General features: G+C 50.5%; 1 protein-coding gene across 2 annotated transcripts in view; it reads right to left on the bottom strand.

Annotated features, from left to right (window-relative positions):
- Nucleotides 1-255: 255 nt before the first annotated feature.
- The window catches only part of Tgfa (transforming growth factor alpha), a 90,866-nt gene continuing 73,006 nt past the window's right edge, over nucleotides 256-18,115 (bottom strand). Inside the window, exons 3-6 of one of the 2 annotated variants that reach the window (XM_075983616.1) lie at nucleotides 15,867-15,984; nucleotides 6,314-6,463; nucleotides 4,931-5,040; nucleotides 256-4,486 (exon numbers count right to left, since the gene is read on the bottom strand). In XM_075983616.1, coding sequence (XP_075839731.1) covers nucleotides 4,479-4,486; nucleotides 4,931-5,040; nucleotides 6,314-6,463; nucleotides 15,867-15,984 — 386 coding nt within the window. In that variant the 3' untranslated portion in view covers nucleotides 256-4,478. Of the gene's footprint in view, nucleotides 4,487-4,930; nucleotides 5,041-6,313; nucleotides 6,464-15,866; nucleotides 15,988-18,115 lie in introns of both variants that reach the window. The other variant, XM_075983615.1, reaches the window with a different exon arrangement.

Below are 18,115 nucleotides of genomic sequence, written 5' to 3' on the forward strand. Positions count from 1 at the left end.
TGTCAGGCAGGAACATGTTAGGTGGCCCACAGCTCCTGTAACACTAGATCTAGGGGAATCCAGTGCCCTCTTCTGGCCATTGAGAGCAACTGCACTCATGTGCACATACCCCTGCATAGACACACATGAATAAATACACACAATTAAGAATAAAAGTAGACCTTAATAAAAAGATCACCTACTGTTTTTCCCCTTATTCACACTTGCAGATAAAAATTTTTTCAGCCACATTAAAGGAAAACGCCAGTCTTGATGTTTAGGAAAAAAAGTTCATTCCTTCATCCTTCCAAACAAGGTACAATACAACTGAGTAACAATACACACTTCTGAAAACCACAAGAGTATCTTATATTCCTCACTGCTCTTTAAGTATAATTCAGATATTAAGGAAAAAAGCTTCTAATCACATTAATACATTACAGAAACCAAAATTAACTTACCACATAAAATAAATTAAAACATTACATATCAACCTTCAGTGCATCATATACAGAAGTCAGAATGATGAGTTCTAAGACAGCATCAGGTTCCTTATAATAAAGTTACTACTCTACAGAGAGGAGTTGCTGTTCGGTTCTCTCTGTGTGTAATCATGTGCACGAGTGTGTGCAACACTATGTCTTTGAGACAGATAAATGGCTTCAGGGACTAAATCTTACACCAGAACATTAAAAACAAACGTAAGTCAGGCATGGTGGCATACACCTGTAACCCAGGAGGCTGAGGCAGGGTTTGAGGCTGGCCTGGGCTACAGAGTAAAACCCTGTGTCAAAAACCATATGTGTTGTTTAGTATGGCCTCTCCTTGGTCCTGGGAGGGACAAGCTTAGAACTCACCACAGGACTGGGCCTGTGGGCAGGGTTAGAATGCTGTTGGTTCACCCAGTAACTAACAGTCACTAGGAAAGCTGGCCTGGGGACCCCAGGTGACTTTCTGTACTTGGGAACAACCAACGACTCAAGCCTTAGAGCCACAGCCTCATCCTTCACCAGTGTGCGTGTTTAGGACCAATCTTGCCTCCTGCCCCCTTTTTGGGGGGAGTGGGAGAAAACGCACTTTGGGACTATTGGTCCCACCTTTTTCTAGGACACATGACAAACTGACTCCTGGCTTGGTTCTGTATTTGTCCATCTGGAATCTGTCTTTCAGGCTGGAGTTGCCACTGTATTTTTTCCATGGAGAAAATGTGTCCTATGGTGTGTTCAAGGTTACAACCAGAGGTGTGGCGGCCTTTCTAAAATGCAATTTTTATTTTTAAAAATTAGTGAGTGTGTGTGTGTGTGTTCTCTCTTTCCACCATGTGGGTCCCAGGGATTGAATTCGGGTCCTCAAGGTTGTTGGCAAATACTTTTACTCATGGTGCCATCTTGATGTCCCTGGAATTGATTCCAATTCATTCTGTGGGGCTGTTCATTGTCCCCGAGTCACTGAACAACTGTGCTGTCCTGTGTGGCTGCTGAGGATTACTCCTTGTTTATAGCTGTGTTGAACATCAAGAGAGGGCCAGGAAATACAGTGTGAACTGACAGGAAGGTGCTGTGGGGAGCATGGTGTGAACTGGCAGGAGGGTGCTGTGGGGAGCACAGTGTGAACTGACAGAAGGGCACTGTAGGGGGCATGGTGTGAATTGACAGGAGGGCACTGAGGGGAGCACAGTGTGAACTGACAGGAGGGCACTGTGGGGAGCACAGTGTGAATTGACAGGAGGGCACTGTGGGGAGCACAGTGTGAATTGACAGGAGGGTGCTGTGGGGAGCACAGTGTGAATTGACAGGAGGGTGCTGTGGGGAGCATGGTGTGAACTGGCAGGAGGGTGCTGTGGGGAGCATGGTGTGAACTGGCAGGAGGGTGCTGTGGGGAGCATGGTGTGAACTGTCAGAAGGGTGCTGTGGGGAGCATGGTGTGAACTGTCAGAAGGGTGCTGTGGGGAGAATGGTGTGAACTGGCAGGAGGGTGCTGTGGGGAGCATGGTGTGAACTGGCAGAAATGTGTTGTGAAGAGCATGGTGTGAACTGGCAGGAGAACGCTGGTACAGTTAATCAGCGCTATCTCTGTTGTGAGATGGCCCAGGAAGGAAAATAACATCGGTCTTCCAAAATCAGTCACCAAAAATCAGGGCTGTCATCTGTTGGGGCAGGGACAATGTCCAGCCAGACTCATCACAGCCTAGCCTTAGCTTCTGACTCTTCAGACCCGTTGTTTTACAAAAGACCTGGCTGGGAAGGCACTTCTAGGGGCATTTGAGCTGCTGCATTTGTGTATAGGCACCAGGAGGGCTACTGGCTGCTGTGATTGGCTGGGCCTGAGAACTGGGATGCTCAGACCCCCAAGCTGAGGTCCTCCCCGGGATCCTCCGCCTTCACCATCATATGTCCATCCTAATTTTCCCCACCTTTGCTGAGTCTTCGATGACAATTCCTGGTGACATCTTTAGGATGGACATTAGTGAAGAAGTTCCCATCAATACTTTGATGTCAGTTCAAAATCTTTAAAGAAGTCAGATGTCCAGGACCCTCCAGCAGACCAGGGAAGATCTGTCATCTGAAGGTAATGGTGTGCACTAAATGAAAACAAGCCCTGTGCCTCATTTGTGTAGGTCCCCACGAGTCAGGACTTCAGGCAGGGTCCTACTGAAAATGCTGGGGCCAATAGAGGTATAAAGTCCAGTGCAGTTGATCGGTCTCTGAGCAGCAGGCTACACCCGACCTTGACCCACATGGATGACCCAAGGAAAGCAAACTTAACCTATTTTCTTTAAAAACTGAAAAACTCTGCTGGGCATGGTGGTACACTCCTATAAGCCTAGAACGCAGGAGGCTGGAGCAGAAGCACCTTGAGTTCAAGGCCAACCTGGGCTATACAGCAAGAACTTGTCTCACAAAAAGAAACAACAAAACATCAAACCACAATAATAATAATAACAAAAGTGATGAATTCTGCCGGGAGCTGCGTCAGCTCTGTAGCTAGAGGACAGCTCCGGACAGACCCAGTTTCTTCTTTGGGGGCTTCAGTTGTTGTGAGCAGAGCAGGCCAGGGTTAAGACCTGGGGCAGATCAATGCCTAGATCCTAGGAGAAGAGAAACATCTACAGAAAAAGGTGGGATGGAAGAAGAATGAAGCAAACTTTCTGATAGAAACCAAATCGACTTGGTGTATCGAATGCCCTCCCCGAGGCAGAGTCAGAGGCTCTAGGGGGCTGATGGGGGCAGGCTTTACACTTCTGAGTTAGACAATGTCCTCCTCCCTAAGCAGCGTTATATACTAACTGTCATTCTGTCTCCAGACAGTACCGAGCAGCCCAGGGATGTGGGTGAGCCCAATGGGTCAGAGCACCCTTGGGTGCTCAGGTCTTCTCCAGAGGGGAGTGGAGAGGTTTGGTAGCAATTTTGTTAATAATGCCAACGTTCTGAAAGGGAAGAAAACAAAACAAACAAACAAAATCCAACAGTGGGATATTTATCCTAATGCTTGAAAATAAATAGGAAAGTTAAGTTTCTCCTTCTGAAAATAAAGCAAAAACCAAGGCAAAAGCATGGAAAATAAAGGGCTGGTCCCCTTCATGGATTTGGCCCATAACTTGCTGCTAATGCCGGAGCTCACGAGGAAGTTAATCCACTTAGCCAAGCACTGGCATGTGTGTCCTCCCTAGGTGTCCCCGCAGGCTCTTTTGTGCTCTTGCCCCCGTGGGAGAGGGCTCTGCCACTGGCCTTGCTAACTTTGCGACCATGTGTATCTGGGGGGACTTTTCTGCTTTGTATCTTAGAGGGCATGGCCTCCAAATAGCAGTTCTGTTCCCATCAGAGTCACTTTTGGCCTCTGTCCCTACAGCCCCTGGGAGGCACCCCTCCCTGCAGTCGGGCTTTATCAAAGTGGCTGGACGTTTCTGTTTGGTGTAACGTCACAGTCAGCTGCTCTTGTATCGTTAATGTGGATGCCTGACATTGACTTAAGAGATCAAAGATAAAACCATTATCCATCGAATAAATAAGACACACATCCTGGCAACAGCTTGAGGAGATGTCAAGGGTCCTAGGAGGCCACGCTGTCTTCATATAGTAATAGGCTTCTCCTTTGTCCATTTTGTACATCAACCATGGAGTCTCTGCTGGGACCAGATGGCCCATTGAGAAGAAACAGCCTGGTATCCATGACTGGCAGGAAACACCAACCCAAGTGCATGCCTGGTGTGGGTTAGCAAGAAGGCCAGGGAGCCCTTGGAGGTTCTCGTTCAGTTTGTCTTGAAACATTGTCTACTGGCCTCTTCTCTAGGGTGCACTGAGGAAGCCCGGCAGGCAGAGTTACCACACAGTTTTGAAGGCCTGTAGAGGACAGATGGCCGCACGGGCACTGTGCCCTGCACAGGGAAAGTCTGCCAGCAGGTCCCAGGAACGTGGGTACTGCCAGTGGCATTGTCCCAAGAAGCTTTTCTGGTGTTGGCCTTCCATAGGTCACCTGGCCAAATTCCTCCTCTGGGATCTTCAGACCACTGGCAGAGAAGGAAGACAGAGTGAGTGATGTGGATCCAAGCTGGGGAGACAAGCTGGGGACAGAGACTTTGGGGCAACATCATCCAATGTCACTGATGTCTCTCAGGAACCAGGCCCAGTTCTAGGCCAGCTTCAGGGGCATCAGTTTCTGAAACTATGCCTTCAGCGACAGATAGACTATGAGTTACAGTAGAGGGGATGGGGTTGTAATGGAGAAAGATGAGTTAGGGTAGCGAGGAGTTTGGGGGACATATTTCTGTCAGGAGGGCTGCAGTTCAGCCAAACCCATGACCGGTTTTCCTGTCAGGAGTGTCAGGGAGAAACAGCCCTTCACTTCCCTCCTGTTTGGTCTGAGCATCTCTGTGCCAACTTGGAAAAAGGTGGCCATTTTCTCCACCCAGCGGTACCTTCCCAGGAAGGAAAGGGGAGAAACTGTCTTGTACCTGTCTCAGAGTGGCAGCAAGCGGTCCTTCCCTTCAGAAGGGCGCTGGGCTTCTCGTGTCTGCAGACAAGGGCGCGGCACCACTCACAGTGCTTGCGGATGTGGCAGCAGCTGGTGACAGAAGGGACAGGTTGAGTTGCTCCTGCCTGGCAGGGGAGCCCAGCTGGGCAGCCCTGGGTTCTCACTCTTCAGCCACGCCAGACCCTGAGGACCCGGACAGTTACCCACCAGCCTCAAAGAACCTGTTGGCTGCTGCACAGACAGGGCCATCATTATTGCTGGAGCTCTGCCTAGAACTCCCTGGATCACCTGGCTCCAGACTCCCTAGTTGGCTGAGGGGACAGGCCAGCCACCTAGCTGCTTGCTGACTCCATATTGGGCCAGCTGAGAAGTTCTGCCAGTGTAGCAATGGCTTTATAGCAGACATGAGGACTAAGACCAGCAGACCCTGGGGTTGGAGGCCATCATGCTTCAGGGGTGGCCAAGTCATCCCTGGGCTTGTGTCCCAGATGCCCGATCATCAGCAACTCATCAGGGCAGTGTCTCTTATTGGCCTGTGTGCAACCTGGCCAGCCTTGGAGGACAAAAGTCTGGCCTTGCTTTTATATCCAGCCTCATCAAAATAGCCTTTGTGCTTTCTGCAGTCCCAGCCTTCAGCCAACCTGAACTGTGCTGACAGGCTGCCTTTAACTGAAGAGCGCCTTGGGCCAATTCAAACTAGGTAGGATCCTCTGAGCCCTCTGACTTAGAATAAACCATCCCAGGGATGAAGTCCGGCTTGGTGTCAGCTGCTGGGAATCCAACACTGTGTATCCAGGGCTCTGGTTGTACCAGCCAGGTCAGTGGGCAGCTATGGACAAGCTAATAGGATAAGACACTCCTGCAGTCTCCTTTGACCTCCCTGGAGGATACAGTTTAGAGGACGAGAGGGTGGTGGTGGAGAAAGAGGGAGGGGGCCAAGGGTGAGGACACCAGGGTGCAGCAATAGCACCGGGAGCCCCTGACGTAACTTCAGAATTTATCAAATGCTTTTTGCAGGGAGGAAGAGCTTTGCTGCAGACCAGGGGCGCTGAGCTGTTTCCAGCTCCCTCCAGAGCCCCTGCCCAGCTCACAGGTTTTCAGAAGGCTCTGGGTTCATAGGCAGGGGTAGGGCATGTCTTTGATTTGACATGACTTCTAGAAGAGCCCAGAACCACTGCTATTGCCCACCCGTGTTCCAGGTGTTTGCACGTATTGCCTGACACTGGGTGGAGGGACGTTAACCCTCTTAGCTGACGTCACTCTCACGTCACAACAATGTGGCTCTTCTGTGTGGCCATGTTCTAGTTGCTCCTGGCAAGGCAGGCCGTTGGGGGACATGAACACAGGGGTGGCAAATACTCACTGGATCAGCACACAGGTGACAATCAGGACAGCCAGGGCCACGATAGAGACCACCACCAAGGCAGTGATGGCCTGTTTCTTCTGACTGGCAGCCACCACGGCCAGGAGATCTGCATGCTCGCAGCGAACCCCCACGTACCCAGAGTGGCAGCTGTAGGAGAGAGGAATGTTAGCTTGCCTTTGACAGAGGGGCTTCTTCACCCAAGCAAAGCTGCATGGACCAGGGCTTGTTGGACAAATCCCAAAGGGCCTCCGTCTCCCTTGTGATTGGAGACCCAGGCGTGAGGCCTCTTTCTTGCCATGCTTCTGCCTGCTGAGGGGAGGGGAAACTGATCTCCTTCTTCACCAAGGGAGCATTTGGGATCTCTGCACTGTGTTAACTCTTGAGCACTGAGGACAAGAACTTCATTTTGGTAGGCAATGAAGCTCTGTGTGTGCATACTCATGCGTGTGTGCATGCTGGGGTAGGTATGTGCACATCTGTGGAGGCCAGAAGTCACTGTTTAGTATCTTTCTCCATGACCTTTTGTCTTATTTTGGAGACAAGAGTCGCTTACCCTATCTGGGTAAGTGGTTGTCTGGCCACTGAGTTCCAAAGATCCCCTTGCCTCTGTCTCCTCAGCTATGGGGTTAAATAAGTCGCTACACCATTTTTTCCCCATGGGAGTTAGCAATCTGGACTCAGGTCTTCATAGTCTTGTGGCAAGTATTTTACCAACTGAGCTGTTTCCTCAGCTCCAAATCCAGGTGTTTTTTTTTTTCTGTTTGTTTGTTTGCTTGAGACAGGGTCTCCCTATGTAGTCTTGGCTGTCCCAGAACTCACTATGTAGACCAGGTTGGCTTCAAACTCACAGAGATCTGCCTGCCTCTGCCACCCAAGTGCTGGGATTAAGGGCATGTGTTATCATGCATAGCCCAAATCCAGGTTATTTTAAAACCAAATTTGCTTATTTAGAATTTTGAATGAAAAAAAATACACTAGATGAGTAGTTGGTGCTTGCCTTTTCTGTCTTCTTCACCAAGTTTAATTATCCCCAAGTCTATTTCCTGGGTGGCTCAGTGCATCATCTGGTCCCTCCAGGAAGGGATGAGGGCCTGGCACTGTCACCTGGTCACATCAGGGCTGAGAAGCTTCTGGATTCCTGTGAGATCTTGTGTGTTGGCAGCCAGTGAAACATGCCTGACCTCCACACAGTGAGTGAAGACATTAATGATGTCAGGTGTGAACGTGCATGCTGGTGCGTGCATCGCCAGCCTATTCATTCCTGGTCTGGCTGCACCCGCAGCTTCTTGGGCTCTGTCATGCCAAAGGCAGCCTCCTGTCTGCACAGGGTTGCTTAGTGGACGGTTCTTTATGATGCGCTGGTGATGACGAGACATGGGTCACTTGCTTTCCTGGCATTCCTCCAAGCATGCGACTCTTTTTAACAGAAAAGTGACACCATGGTCCCTTTTTAAAAATCCTCAATGTCATTATTGAGTTCCAGCTCTCTCTGGCAGGAAGCTTCCTTGAGGAGCAACCCCACATCACACATCAAATTTACATTATATTATATACATTTTTAACTATGGCTAAGGTAGCTAACATTCTTAAGTCTATGCTTGAATTACCTTTAACTTGCAGTTGTCAGGTAAAAGGGCTTTAAAGAACACAGGAAGGACAAGGCCCTCCCTGGGGTACCCGGGGCTGTGCCAGGATGGCTCCGCAGCCATCCCAGGTGGGATCCCTGAGTTCAGTCTCCTCAGCCCCCAGGCCCAGCTCTCACGAAGGCTCATGGAGCCACAGGACAAACAGGGCATGTTTTCTCAGATCATGGCTTCTGTCCAGGGCTAAACATCAGCATCTGGATGCTGAAGGGTTGGGCATTGTAGGGGGTTTAAGGCTAACGGCAGCCTGAGATACGGGGTGCACACCCTTCGCTAAATCACCCAAAGGTGGCTATTAGTTGAAGCCCAGATAGTTGAGTTTATTATTGTTTTTGTAGCCTTGGCTAGCTCACACTCATGATCCTCCTGCCTCAGCTTCTGAATGCCTGGATGGCAGTCGTGCACCACCAGGCTTGGCTACTTGTTCTTTGGTTGGGGTTACTTTGTGTTTGGTGTGCTTTCTCGTTTAATCTTGTTATGGAAAAGCCGAGCCACACTTTCCCTGCACCTGTTCTCGGGACTTGACCGACATTTGTACCAAGTCCAAGACTGGGGGCTGGCTCCCTCTCCTTTGCCAGATGGTAGGCTTATGGTTTAGCGTCTTATCTTGAAAAGTAGAAAAGACTGGAGTTTAAGTTAAGCGTGCTGTAAAGAGCTTGTGCCCTTGGTAACTAAGAAAGTTAGGCAGTGCTAACAGGGAAATAGAAGAATGCCCTGAGGACCTAGATAGTCGGGCTGTCTACACGGACTCTCATGTAGATAGACGGGCTGTCTACACGGACTCTCATGGCTCAGTGCAGTGGGATGGAGACAAGATTTTGTCCCATTAAAAAAAAGAAAAGAAAAGAAAACCTGCAGGGAGGCAAAGAGGAGACAATTCACTGGGTAGCCACTGCCTTTCTGGGGGGAGGCAGAGAGGAGACAGCTTACTGAGTAGCCTCTGGCCTTTTCCCTGGTGGTAGATGGGGGAAACAACAGTGACCAGCACTCAGAACTGTTTGGTGATCAGCTGTTGGCTTGGGCCCACCCAATCTGAATTGTCCATGACTAGAGAACATTGGTCAGGTTCTCTCAGCCCAATCTCAAGTTCTAACTCTATTCCCGGATGTCCCTACTTTCCAGAGTCCCCGAGTTAGAGGGGACTTTCTGTGATGTTTGACATCTCCTCCATACAGGGTCTTAATCTCTCCCTCCTAGCATCCTGCGAGGTCAAGCAGCCCACACGGTCCCTCCTAGCCCAGGTGGTCACACACAGGTTCTCGGACACCTGGAATACATCCCTGACTCTCCCACACTGCCTTCCACAGACCACATTCTCCAGAAACCACACGCTTTCTGCACAGATTCATCCACTCGCCAGCCTGTCCATTTTCCCATGGCTCAGCAGCTCCTCCCAAACCCTGTCCGTCTTTGAACGCCTGCAGCCCCACCTGTGCCCACCCTCTTTCCCCAGCCCCTCGCCTTGTCCTACAAAATGCCCTGTGTCTCAGTAGTTCCTTGAGTGGGGAAAAAGACCAGACTTGACAGCTCATCTTCTCTTTAGTTTCTAGTCTTCTAATATTAGACTTCATTATGCTGATTATTTTAAGCACAAGCCACATAAGGAGGGCGGAGTGTCACCTCACCTGGCGACAGATGAGTCACAGCCTCACTCTGCTGCCTTACCTCTGGCAGGCACAGCAGAGTCCCCTGGGAGTTCTAGAAACTTCTGGGTCTAAGGCCATACCCTCACTCTGGCCACCTGGCCACCTGGGTGGCCCTAGCATGCATACAAGTCCGAGGAGCGCAGAGGTAGGACTGGCTTGGATCTGGAACCAAGTTCAAATGCACTGGCTCCTCCTCTAGCTTCCTTCCTTCCCTTTCCTCTTTCAGCACTGTCCCAGAGTGATAGCTGTAAGAAAAGCTCCGTGCCAGCACTGGACACGAGGGATAGAGGGGGCTGCACCTCCCTTTATGAAAAGATTCTGAATGACATAAGTGTGGTGACAATGGGGGGAAGACATGATAGTGGCGCCTTCCTCATGGGACCATGTACACATGCAGAGAGGGTCTGCTGGGCCTGAGATGGTTGCTTGTCAGACACACACGTCTGCAATGCTGTCTGTCTTCTGTAATTCAGTAATTCAGACCCTTCCCAGGCTGCTTCCCATGGCAAGAACAACAATCACAAAGGAAGAGAAGAGAGGGTGCCTGGCTGGGCTGTAGGACTACAGGGCTGCAGATAAGTGTTGAGGACCCCCATTCTCCTGTGCCTCTAGCAGGGGGTGGGGTGGGCCGGGCCTGCTGGTGGTTAAGGCTGCCAGTTACGTTGGAGCTTTTCCTAAGAGTTTTAACTGCAGGCCCCTCTGTTTTAACCATCTATGGCACCTCTCCTTCTCCTCTAAGGATAGCTTTTGGGTCACCCTAAGTTCCTACACCTCCTGGCTCACAGTGCTCTTTAAAAATATTATGAAATATGAAAACTGCAGCTGTCAAATGTTAAGGTTTTCCTTAAGGAAAAATTTCCCCAACTAGGAAAGGAATGATTTAAGCACATTGGGAAGTATAAAAAAAATGTAATAAACATAGAGAAGTTCATACCACACGGCCATGGTGCCGGTGTGTGTGTGTTTGTGTGTGTGTGTCTGTAAGCGACTATAATTCATATAAATGTATGAAACTGTAAAACTGTAGAAGAGAGAGAAAAACAAACAAACAAACAACAACAAAACCCAATAAGAAAAGAAACCTCAAACCCGAATCTCAAGTTCTACCAGACTGAGGATGTAGCTCAGAGCAAGAGTGCTTGCCTAGCATGCACAAAGACACTGGTTCAATTCCCAGCAACACAGGAAAGAAACCAAACCAAACCAAAACAGAAAACAAAATTCCTTTGCAAAGCCACTTTAGATGGAGCACAGTAATTCTCTGCTTTAGTTTCACCAAATTCTTTCCACACAGACAGTGCCAGGTGTGATAAGCAGAAGGCCGGGCATTATCTCTGTACTCAAAGATACTCTGTTTGTATTTCCGATTACATCCTCAGGACAGGAGCTCAAAGGTATACACAACCTGGCACAGGCTCTGTAGCCAAACTGGCCTGGATTCAAAGCCCTTTCTTCACTTCCTGTCTGGGTAACCTGGAGCCAGTAACAGCTCTTTACCACAGACTCCGCATCATGAAGATGAAGTGCCGGTAAGGCCCGCCCCCAGTTGAGAGCACTAAAGGAGCCTTGTCTTTGTGGAGAGCAGTGTGAAGCCCACAGGCTATGTCTCTGGGAAGGATGAAATTAAACAGCAGGGGTGGGGAGGTGGTTCTGTTGGAAAGGGCTTGCTGGCCTTGTAGTTTGAGGACCTGAAATCCATCCCAAGCCAATCAAGGTGCTGAGTGCTTGTAGTCCTAGCAGACAGGCAGATTCCTGGGCTCACTGTCCAGCTGAACTCCAGGTCAGTGAGAGACTCTGTCTCAAAAACTAATGTGGGGGTTGGAGAGTTGGCTTGGGTGGTAGTTTTTGCTAGGCAGTCAGGAGGATCTGTGTTTGGCCCCCCAGAACTCACATGAAGCTGGGCCTTGAGTATGCTTGGGATCCCAGAGCTAGGAAGTATAGACGGGTGTATTATTGGGCCGGCTCGCTGGCCAGCCGAAACAACTTGTTCATTATGAGGCCAGCGAGAGACCTGGTCTCACCAAACAAGGTGGGTCTGGGAAGATTGTTCGGTTGTGAAGATCACTTGCTGCTCTTGTAGAGGACCCAAGTTCATTTCCCAGAAACCACACTGTTCCTCACAATTGCCTGCAACTCTAGTTCTAGGGGATTCAACGTCACCCTCTTCTGGCCATTGAAGGCATACACACACACATCCCACACACAAAGATAATCTTGAAAACCAACAAAAATCCCAACCCAACAAGGTGGACAGAATTTAGGGAACAATGCTGAAATTGACCTCTGACCTCCACACACACATGCACACATGAACTTGATCCTGCCTATTCATGTGCACATGTGTGCACATGCACACACACACACACACACACACACACACACACACACACACTCATAAAGGAGACGTTGTTGGTCTCTGTATGCTGTCCTATGTTCTTTGGCAGGCGGCTGCGGGCCTGGTGACTTGCCCTCAGCACCTGTCTCAAGGCATGCATCGGAGCCTGAGGGTTGAGGGCCAGGGTGACACTGTCTCTGAACTTGTTCCTTATCAACTTGTGCTTAATATGCCGGGCTGGGCTGGGACTGGACTCCTTAGGACTGGTGGGATGAGTTCACCTTTTCTTGCTCTCTGGAGAAATGGATTCAGGGCTGGGTGTGGTTCAGAGGCAGAGCACTTGCTCGGCACACGTGTGTGTGTGTGTGTGTGTGTGTGTGTGTGTGTGTGTGTGTGTGTGTGTGGCGGGGGGGCTGGGTTCCATCCACAGCTCCGAGACAACAAAAAGGACTGGATTTACCTGCTCCTATTTTTTCTTCCATGGGGTTGGGAGGTCAGGGCTTCTTCTGCAGCTCAGAGTCAAGGGTCTCTTGGGACGCCTTCGCTGACCCTGAGCCATGGGAAGGTGACACCTGTGTGAGCCCCTCTGGCAAGCCTTGTAGGCTTATGCTGTGTGGGAGCAGGGCCTGGCAGTCTCCTGGAGGTTTTCAGTGATGACTACAGAATTTGCCTCCTGCCACCTCTAGGTGTTCAGAGCTTAAAAGGCAGTCGTGGGCCAGAAAACTAAGCCCTATTTAATTAAGTCAATGAATGTGAACAGTCGCAAGTGTCCAGAGGCACAGTGGCAATCACCACGGACGTCCTCACTATGCGTCTCTGAGTTACTGGTCCCTGAGGGGAATCTGAGGTTAAATGGGGCCAGGCCACTTAGTGTATGGGACACTTATCTGGATTTTAACTCAGGTCTATCTGACTCCCAGATCCAAAGAGACCCTTACTGTCTGCTTCGGGTGGAGGGGGGCAAGAACGAAATCAAGGCATAGTTTTCTTGTGTCCTGTCATGGGTGTGGTGTGATGTCATGCTACCCTCCCCCCACACGCTGGTGTTCAGATGCTAACAGAGCTGCCTGTGGGGGCTCCTGTGCCACCTCGATCTGGTCTCCTGTGGCTGCAAGGCTGCCTGTCTGTGCTGGAATGCCACTTGTGGTCCGCTCTCTCTAGGTGTCTGGCTATTTAGACCCACTGTCACTCTGGTGACAGAGTGGCCAGGGAAGGCAGAGTGATGGGGAATGTTTTCTTTGACTGACAGAGATGTTTCGCTCTGGGGTCTCTGTCAGGGTTTAGTCACCAGGACAGATGGGAAACTTCAGTCTCCTGTGGTTCCTCACACTATCACCTGTGTGGACTCTGCCGCCACCTGCCCAGGGCACCTTGGGAAAAGGGCGGGCCGCCCCTGACCTTACCTCACCATAGTTTTCTGCTTTTGCATATCGTCCTGCCAGTGAGATTTCCACAATGTTCAGAGGAACAATCTTGGACTCATCTGAAGCAAACACGTTTGAGGATGATTTTCGCAGTGTCTGACTAGTGGTATTTTTATTGTTTGGTTTTAGAGTATGAAATGTCACTTTGGGATTTCTGATGACTTTTTTCTTCTGGGAGAACATGCTAGGAAGCAGTGTCTGCCTCTGCACTACACTCTCAACTTGCTGGACTTCTTTACGAGGCCCTGACAGATGGGGCCCTACCTCAAGCTCTGTCAGTTTTATTGACCAGAATGTTGAGTGTGTCAACTCCTCAAAGGCGGAAGGTTCTTTAGAGCGGGGACAGAATGTTCTGACTTTCTCAGTAGAGACTCAGAGTTTCTGGTCTGGTGGGAATTAGGTAGCTAGAACATTCTTCTGGTTACTATAAATATTAAAAAGGAGCAAGGTGTGGTCCTGTCTCCTAGAGATGATGCACCAGAAGGGATAGAGAAGCAAACCTCACCAGGTCTCCAGGCCCTACAACTTGCCTTATCCAGACATGCTAGCTCTGTGCACCCGGAGTGCTGTGCTGAGGGCTGGGCACGGCCCTCATGCATCCCACAGTCTCTGTTGCTAAACGGACCTTCTGAGGATTAAAGGCCAATCATTCACAGCACTCAGGGGCCATGTGAATGTCTGGAGAGATCCAGTGGGTGACTGTAAGCAGATAGAGGTCGTGGCAGGCTATGGACATCAAAACTCAACACTCTGCTTTGGTGTCAGGCAACACTGGGGAAAGGTGGGAACCAGAGACCTGGAGAGGACAGCCATGGCTGGGTGAGGAAGTGTGACTGGGTGATGTGTGGGCAGCCGTGGCTGGGTGATGTGTGGGCAGCCGTGGCTGGGTGATGTGTGGGCAGCTGTGGCTGGGTGATGTGTGGGCAGCTGTGGCTGGGCGATACATGGGCAGCCGTGGCTGGGTGATGTGTGGGCAGCCGTGGCTGGGCGATACGTGGGCAGCCGTGGCTGGGTGATGTGTGGGCAGCCGTGGCTGGGTGATGTGTGGGCAGCCGTGGCTGGGTGATGCGTGGGCAGCCGTGGCTGGGTGATGTGTGGGCAGCCGTGGCTGGGTGATGTGTGGGCAGCCGTGGCTGGGTGATGTGTGTGTGGGTAGCCGTGGCTGGGTGATGTGTAGGCAGCCATGGCTGGGTGATACGTGGGCAGCCGTGGCTGGGTGATACGTGGGCAGCCGTGGCTGGGTGATGCGTGGGTAGCCGTGGCTGGGCTATGCATAGGCAGTTGTGATCTGTGGGAGGTCAGGCCAGCACTGTGTCTCCTGTTAAGGCAAGGAAAGCTGAGCACCAGCTGGAAAGTGTGAAGCCCAACTTCTAAAATGCACATAAAGACTTAGAGCCACCAGAGAAGAACACACAGTGTCACCTGTCATATTAACATGTCTGCCGACTGGATACTGCCCCTGGGCCACCAAGATCCAGTAGGGAAACTGAGAGAAGAGGGTGGTCACTGTTTTCCATGGCCTCAGCTTTCCAAGGTTGGCAGAGCATCCGAATCTCGGCCCTTGGCCCTGAAGAAGGCTTGTGAGAGTGGGTAGGACCAGCCCTGACCTTTCTCTGGAGTAGGGCTCACCTGCCAGAGGAAAATGCTCGGTCCTTTCTTGGAAATAGGAGAGCTTGATGACTTGAGGTGAGTTCTGTGACAGACCCACCTATGACCATCTTGTCACAGTTGCCACAGACAGATGAACACCTGCAAATATCCCTTTCTGAACCTAACAAGGCTCCCGCTGCCCAGAGGGTAAGGGATTTCTCCCAACAGGCCCTGGCCTCCAACTGCATCTGCTGCCTCCCTGCTGTGCACTCTGATCTGCAGTAGCCCCTGGAACCCTGGGTCTGGACACCTTGCTGCTTGTCCTGGTCAGCCCCACATCTGCTAAGTGGCTTTCCTCCACGGCCTTTCTCTCTGATTCCACTGTCCATGGCAGTTACCAGTGGCTGTGTGTGTGTGTCCTTGTGAGACATGCACCCTACTGCATCTGGCTTTTATGTGGGTTCTGGGGATCTGAACTCATCAGCATAAGTGACAAGCGCCTTGCCCTCTGAACCATCTCTCCAGTCCTCATTGTGTGTTGAGAAGGCTCAGCACTTGGCCATACTTTGTGAGGCTCCAGGGAAACGGGAGCCACCCAGGTGTGCATGCGGACTGACCCTTTGCATCCCTTCCAGCTATTTCCCAGGCTGAATACAAAGTGTCGGCTGAATGGGAACTTCATTACAGAGGTGCAGGTACCCAGGTCAGTGCCTTCCCTCAGGAACTCCAGTCAGAGATTCTGTTAAAAACAGACCCCAGCTCTGGCCTCTGGGGCTCCTCCTCTACCCTGGGCTGGCAGCTCTCACCCTCAGCTTCCGTCCTCTGGGTCTCAGATTCCTGGCCAGCTTCATAGAAGTAAACGCTCTATTCATCGGGTACCTGACCGCCCTCTGGAGACTAGGGGATACTTACACACACGCTGGCTTCTCCTCCTGCACCAGAAACCTGCAGGTTCCATGGAAGCAGAACTGAGTGTGGGAATCTGGGCAGTCGTTGAAGTGAGACACCACTGCAGCTGCCACGGGGGAGTCTGCTGGGGCGAAGAGACGGAGGTCAGACCTGGCACAGCCCATACCCGGGAGGGACTTCTGTCCCCACCCAACACCCCCTGCAGAACTCTCAACTGTCTAATGCCCAGATAGGGCCCAGAGTCTTCATCAAGAAGTCTGATTATTATTCTAAGATTATAAAAGAATTTCTCCAAAGGCTTTGGTATAATTCAAAGACAGCTAGTTAGAGTCATTTTTTGCAAAGAAGTTCTTTTTTGTTTTAAATAATAGCCCTAATGATAATTTGTTGATAGTTGGGTGTGGCAGCACACAGCTATAACCCCAAAACTCAGAAGGTAGAGGAAGAAGGGTCAGGGGTTCAAGGCCAACCTAATCCATAAACTGAGTTTGAGGCCAGTTGGATCCCATTGTCTTAAAAATCAAAAGGGGGCTAGAGAAACAGCTCAGTGTGGGTAAAGTGCTTGCTGTATAACACGGGTACCCGAGTTTCAGCTCTGGTACCCACACAAAAAGGCATAACAATGAGGACTGTGATTTCATCACTGGTGTCGGGGCAGCGCTCTGTGCCTCGTGGCAGAATGAACAAGGATGCTCATCGGACATAAATATACAGACACATAGGCAGGCTGGGTTCAACTTTCCCGCTTCTGTGTCCAGAGAGCTATTGAAGAAGACATAGTGAACAATGGCAGATAACCTCCTCAACAATGTCCCAGAGATCCCCGCGGAAGCGCCTGCCAGTGTCCCCTCCCCCGGGCATCTCATGGAGTCCACACCATAAAGAAATTCCAGTAGCAGGCACAGTGAGGGTGGCTGACACCGGCTCTCAGTCCTCTGAGCACAGGGTGAGAACAAGAAACCCGCTGTAAGCAGAGTGTGCACTTCTGGTTCTTCCTCACGTAGCCCGGGCTGGCCTTGAACTCACTGTGTAAGTGGGCTGTCTTTGAACTCTTCCTGCCTCCACTTCCCAAGTGCTGGGATTATAGGAGTGTGACACCACACCTGGTTTATGTTATGCTGGGGACGAAACCAGGCCAGCACTCTACAGTTTGGCTTCATTCCCAGCCCACTGTGGTCCTTCATACAGACGCCTACCTGCCCTGCTGCTTAGAATGCATGCTTCCAGTTCTTTCCAATGCCCTCTTGTCCTCTTCAGGACAAAGGTATCAGAAAGGATGAAGCCCATGTTACAACTAAACAGCAGTTTATTTAAAAACATTTTTTTGTCTTAATTACAGTGATACATTTGCTCTTGAAACTTTACTAGAAACTTCACAGATTTCTGGATTATGAAAGTAGTTCACCGAAACCATCGATGTACCATAAAAGCCACCCCAGAGACGAACATGCACGCATCCTTAATCCTCAACCCATCGGGAGTCATAAAAATACACACCACTGAGCGACACGCTGTGGGCTTACATTCCTGTTCTAAAGTCAAGTGTGAAGCCCATGGTGACCAGGAAACCGTCCTTGTCTGGGACCCACAGAAGTGTGTGTGGCCACCCACAACACCTCAGTGTGCGCTCAGATTCACAGGCAAGCACATTCCTACTGATGTTCAAGGTGGGAAGGCTGGGGAGGGCTCGTTTGTGTCAAGGGCAAAGACCAAAGATGGGCTTGCCAGGGTACCATCTCCGCTTCGGGTTGGGGGGGACATTGCCTCTAGTTTATCTAAGAAAGTTTATGAGGAGACCCCAAGTTACCAATATCTTCCCCCAAGGTTTGGTCTCTCAGCTTTTTATTTCTCCTTTTAAATGAAAAGGTATGTGTGGGTGTCTGTGTATGTGTGTCTGCTGTGTGTGTGAGTGTGTGTGTGTGTCTGTGTGTGTGCATGTCTGTGTGTGTGCGTCTGCTGTGTGTGTCTGTGTGTGTGTGTCTCATGTCTGTGTGTGTGTGAGTGTGTGCATGTGCCTGTGTGTGTCTGTTGTGTGTGTGTGCATGTCTGTGTGTGTGAGTGTGTGCATATATCTGTGTGCGTGTGTGTATGTGTGTAAGTGAATGCCAGTACTGGCAACTGAGCTTGAGTTCTCTGGCCGAGCATTACTACATCTTAACCACTGACTCACATCTCCAGCTCTTTCTCTTTCTTTCTCGGGTTATGTAGCCCAGGCTGGCCCCAAACTTATGCTAATCTTCCTCCATTAGTTG

The sequence above is a fragment of the Microtus pennsylvanicus genome, chromosome 8 (assembly GCF_037038515.1).
Source record: "Microtus pennsylvanicus isolate mMicPen1 chromosome 8, mMicPen1.hap1, whole genome shotgun sequence".
NCBI lineage: Eukaryota > Metazoa > Chordata > Mammalia > Rodentia > Cricetidae > Microtus > Microtus pennsylvanicus.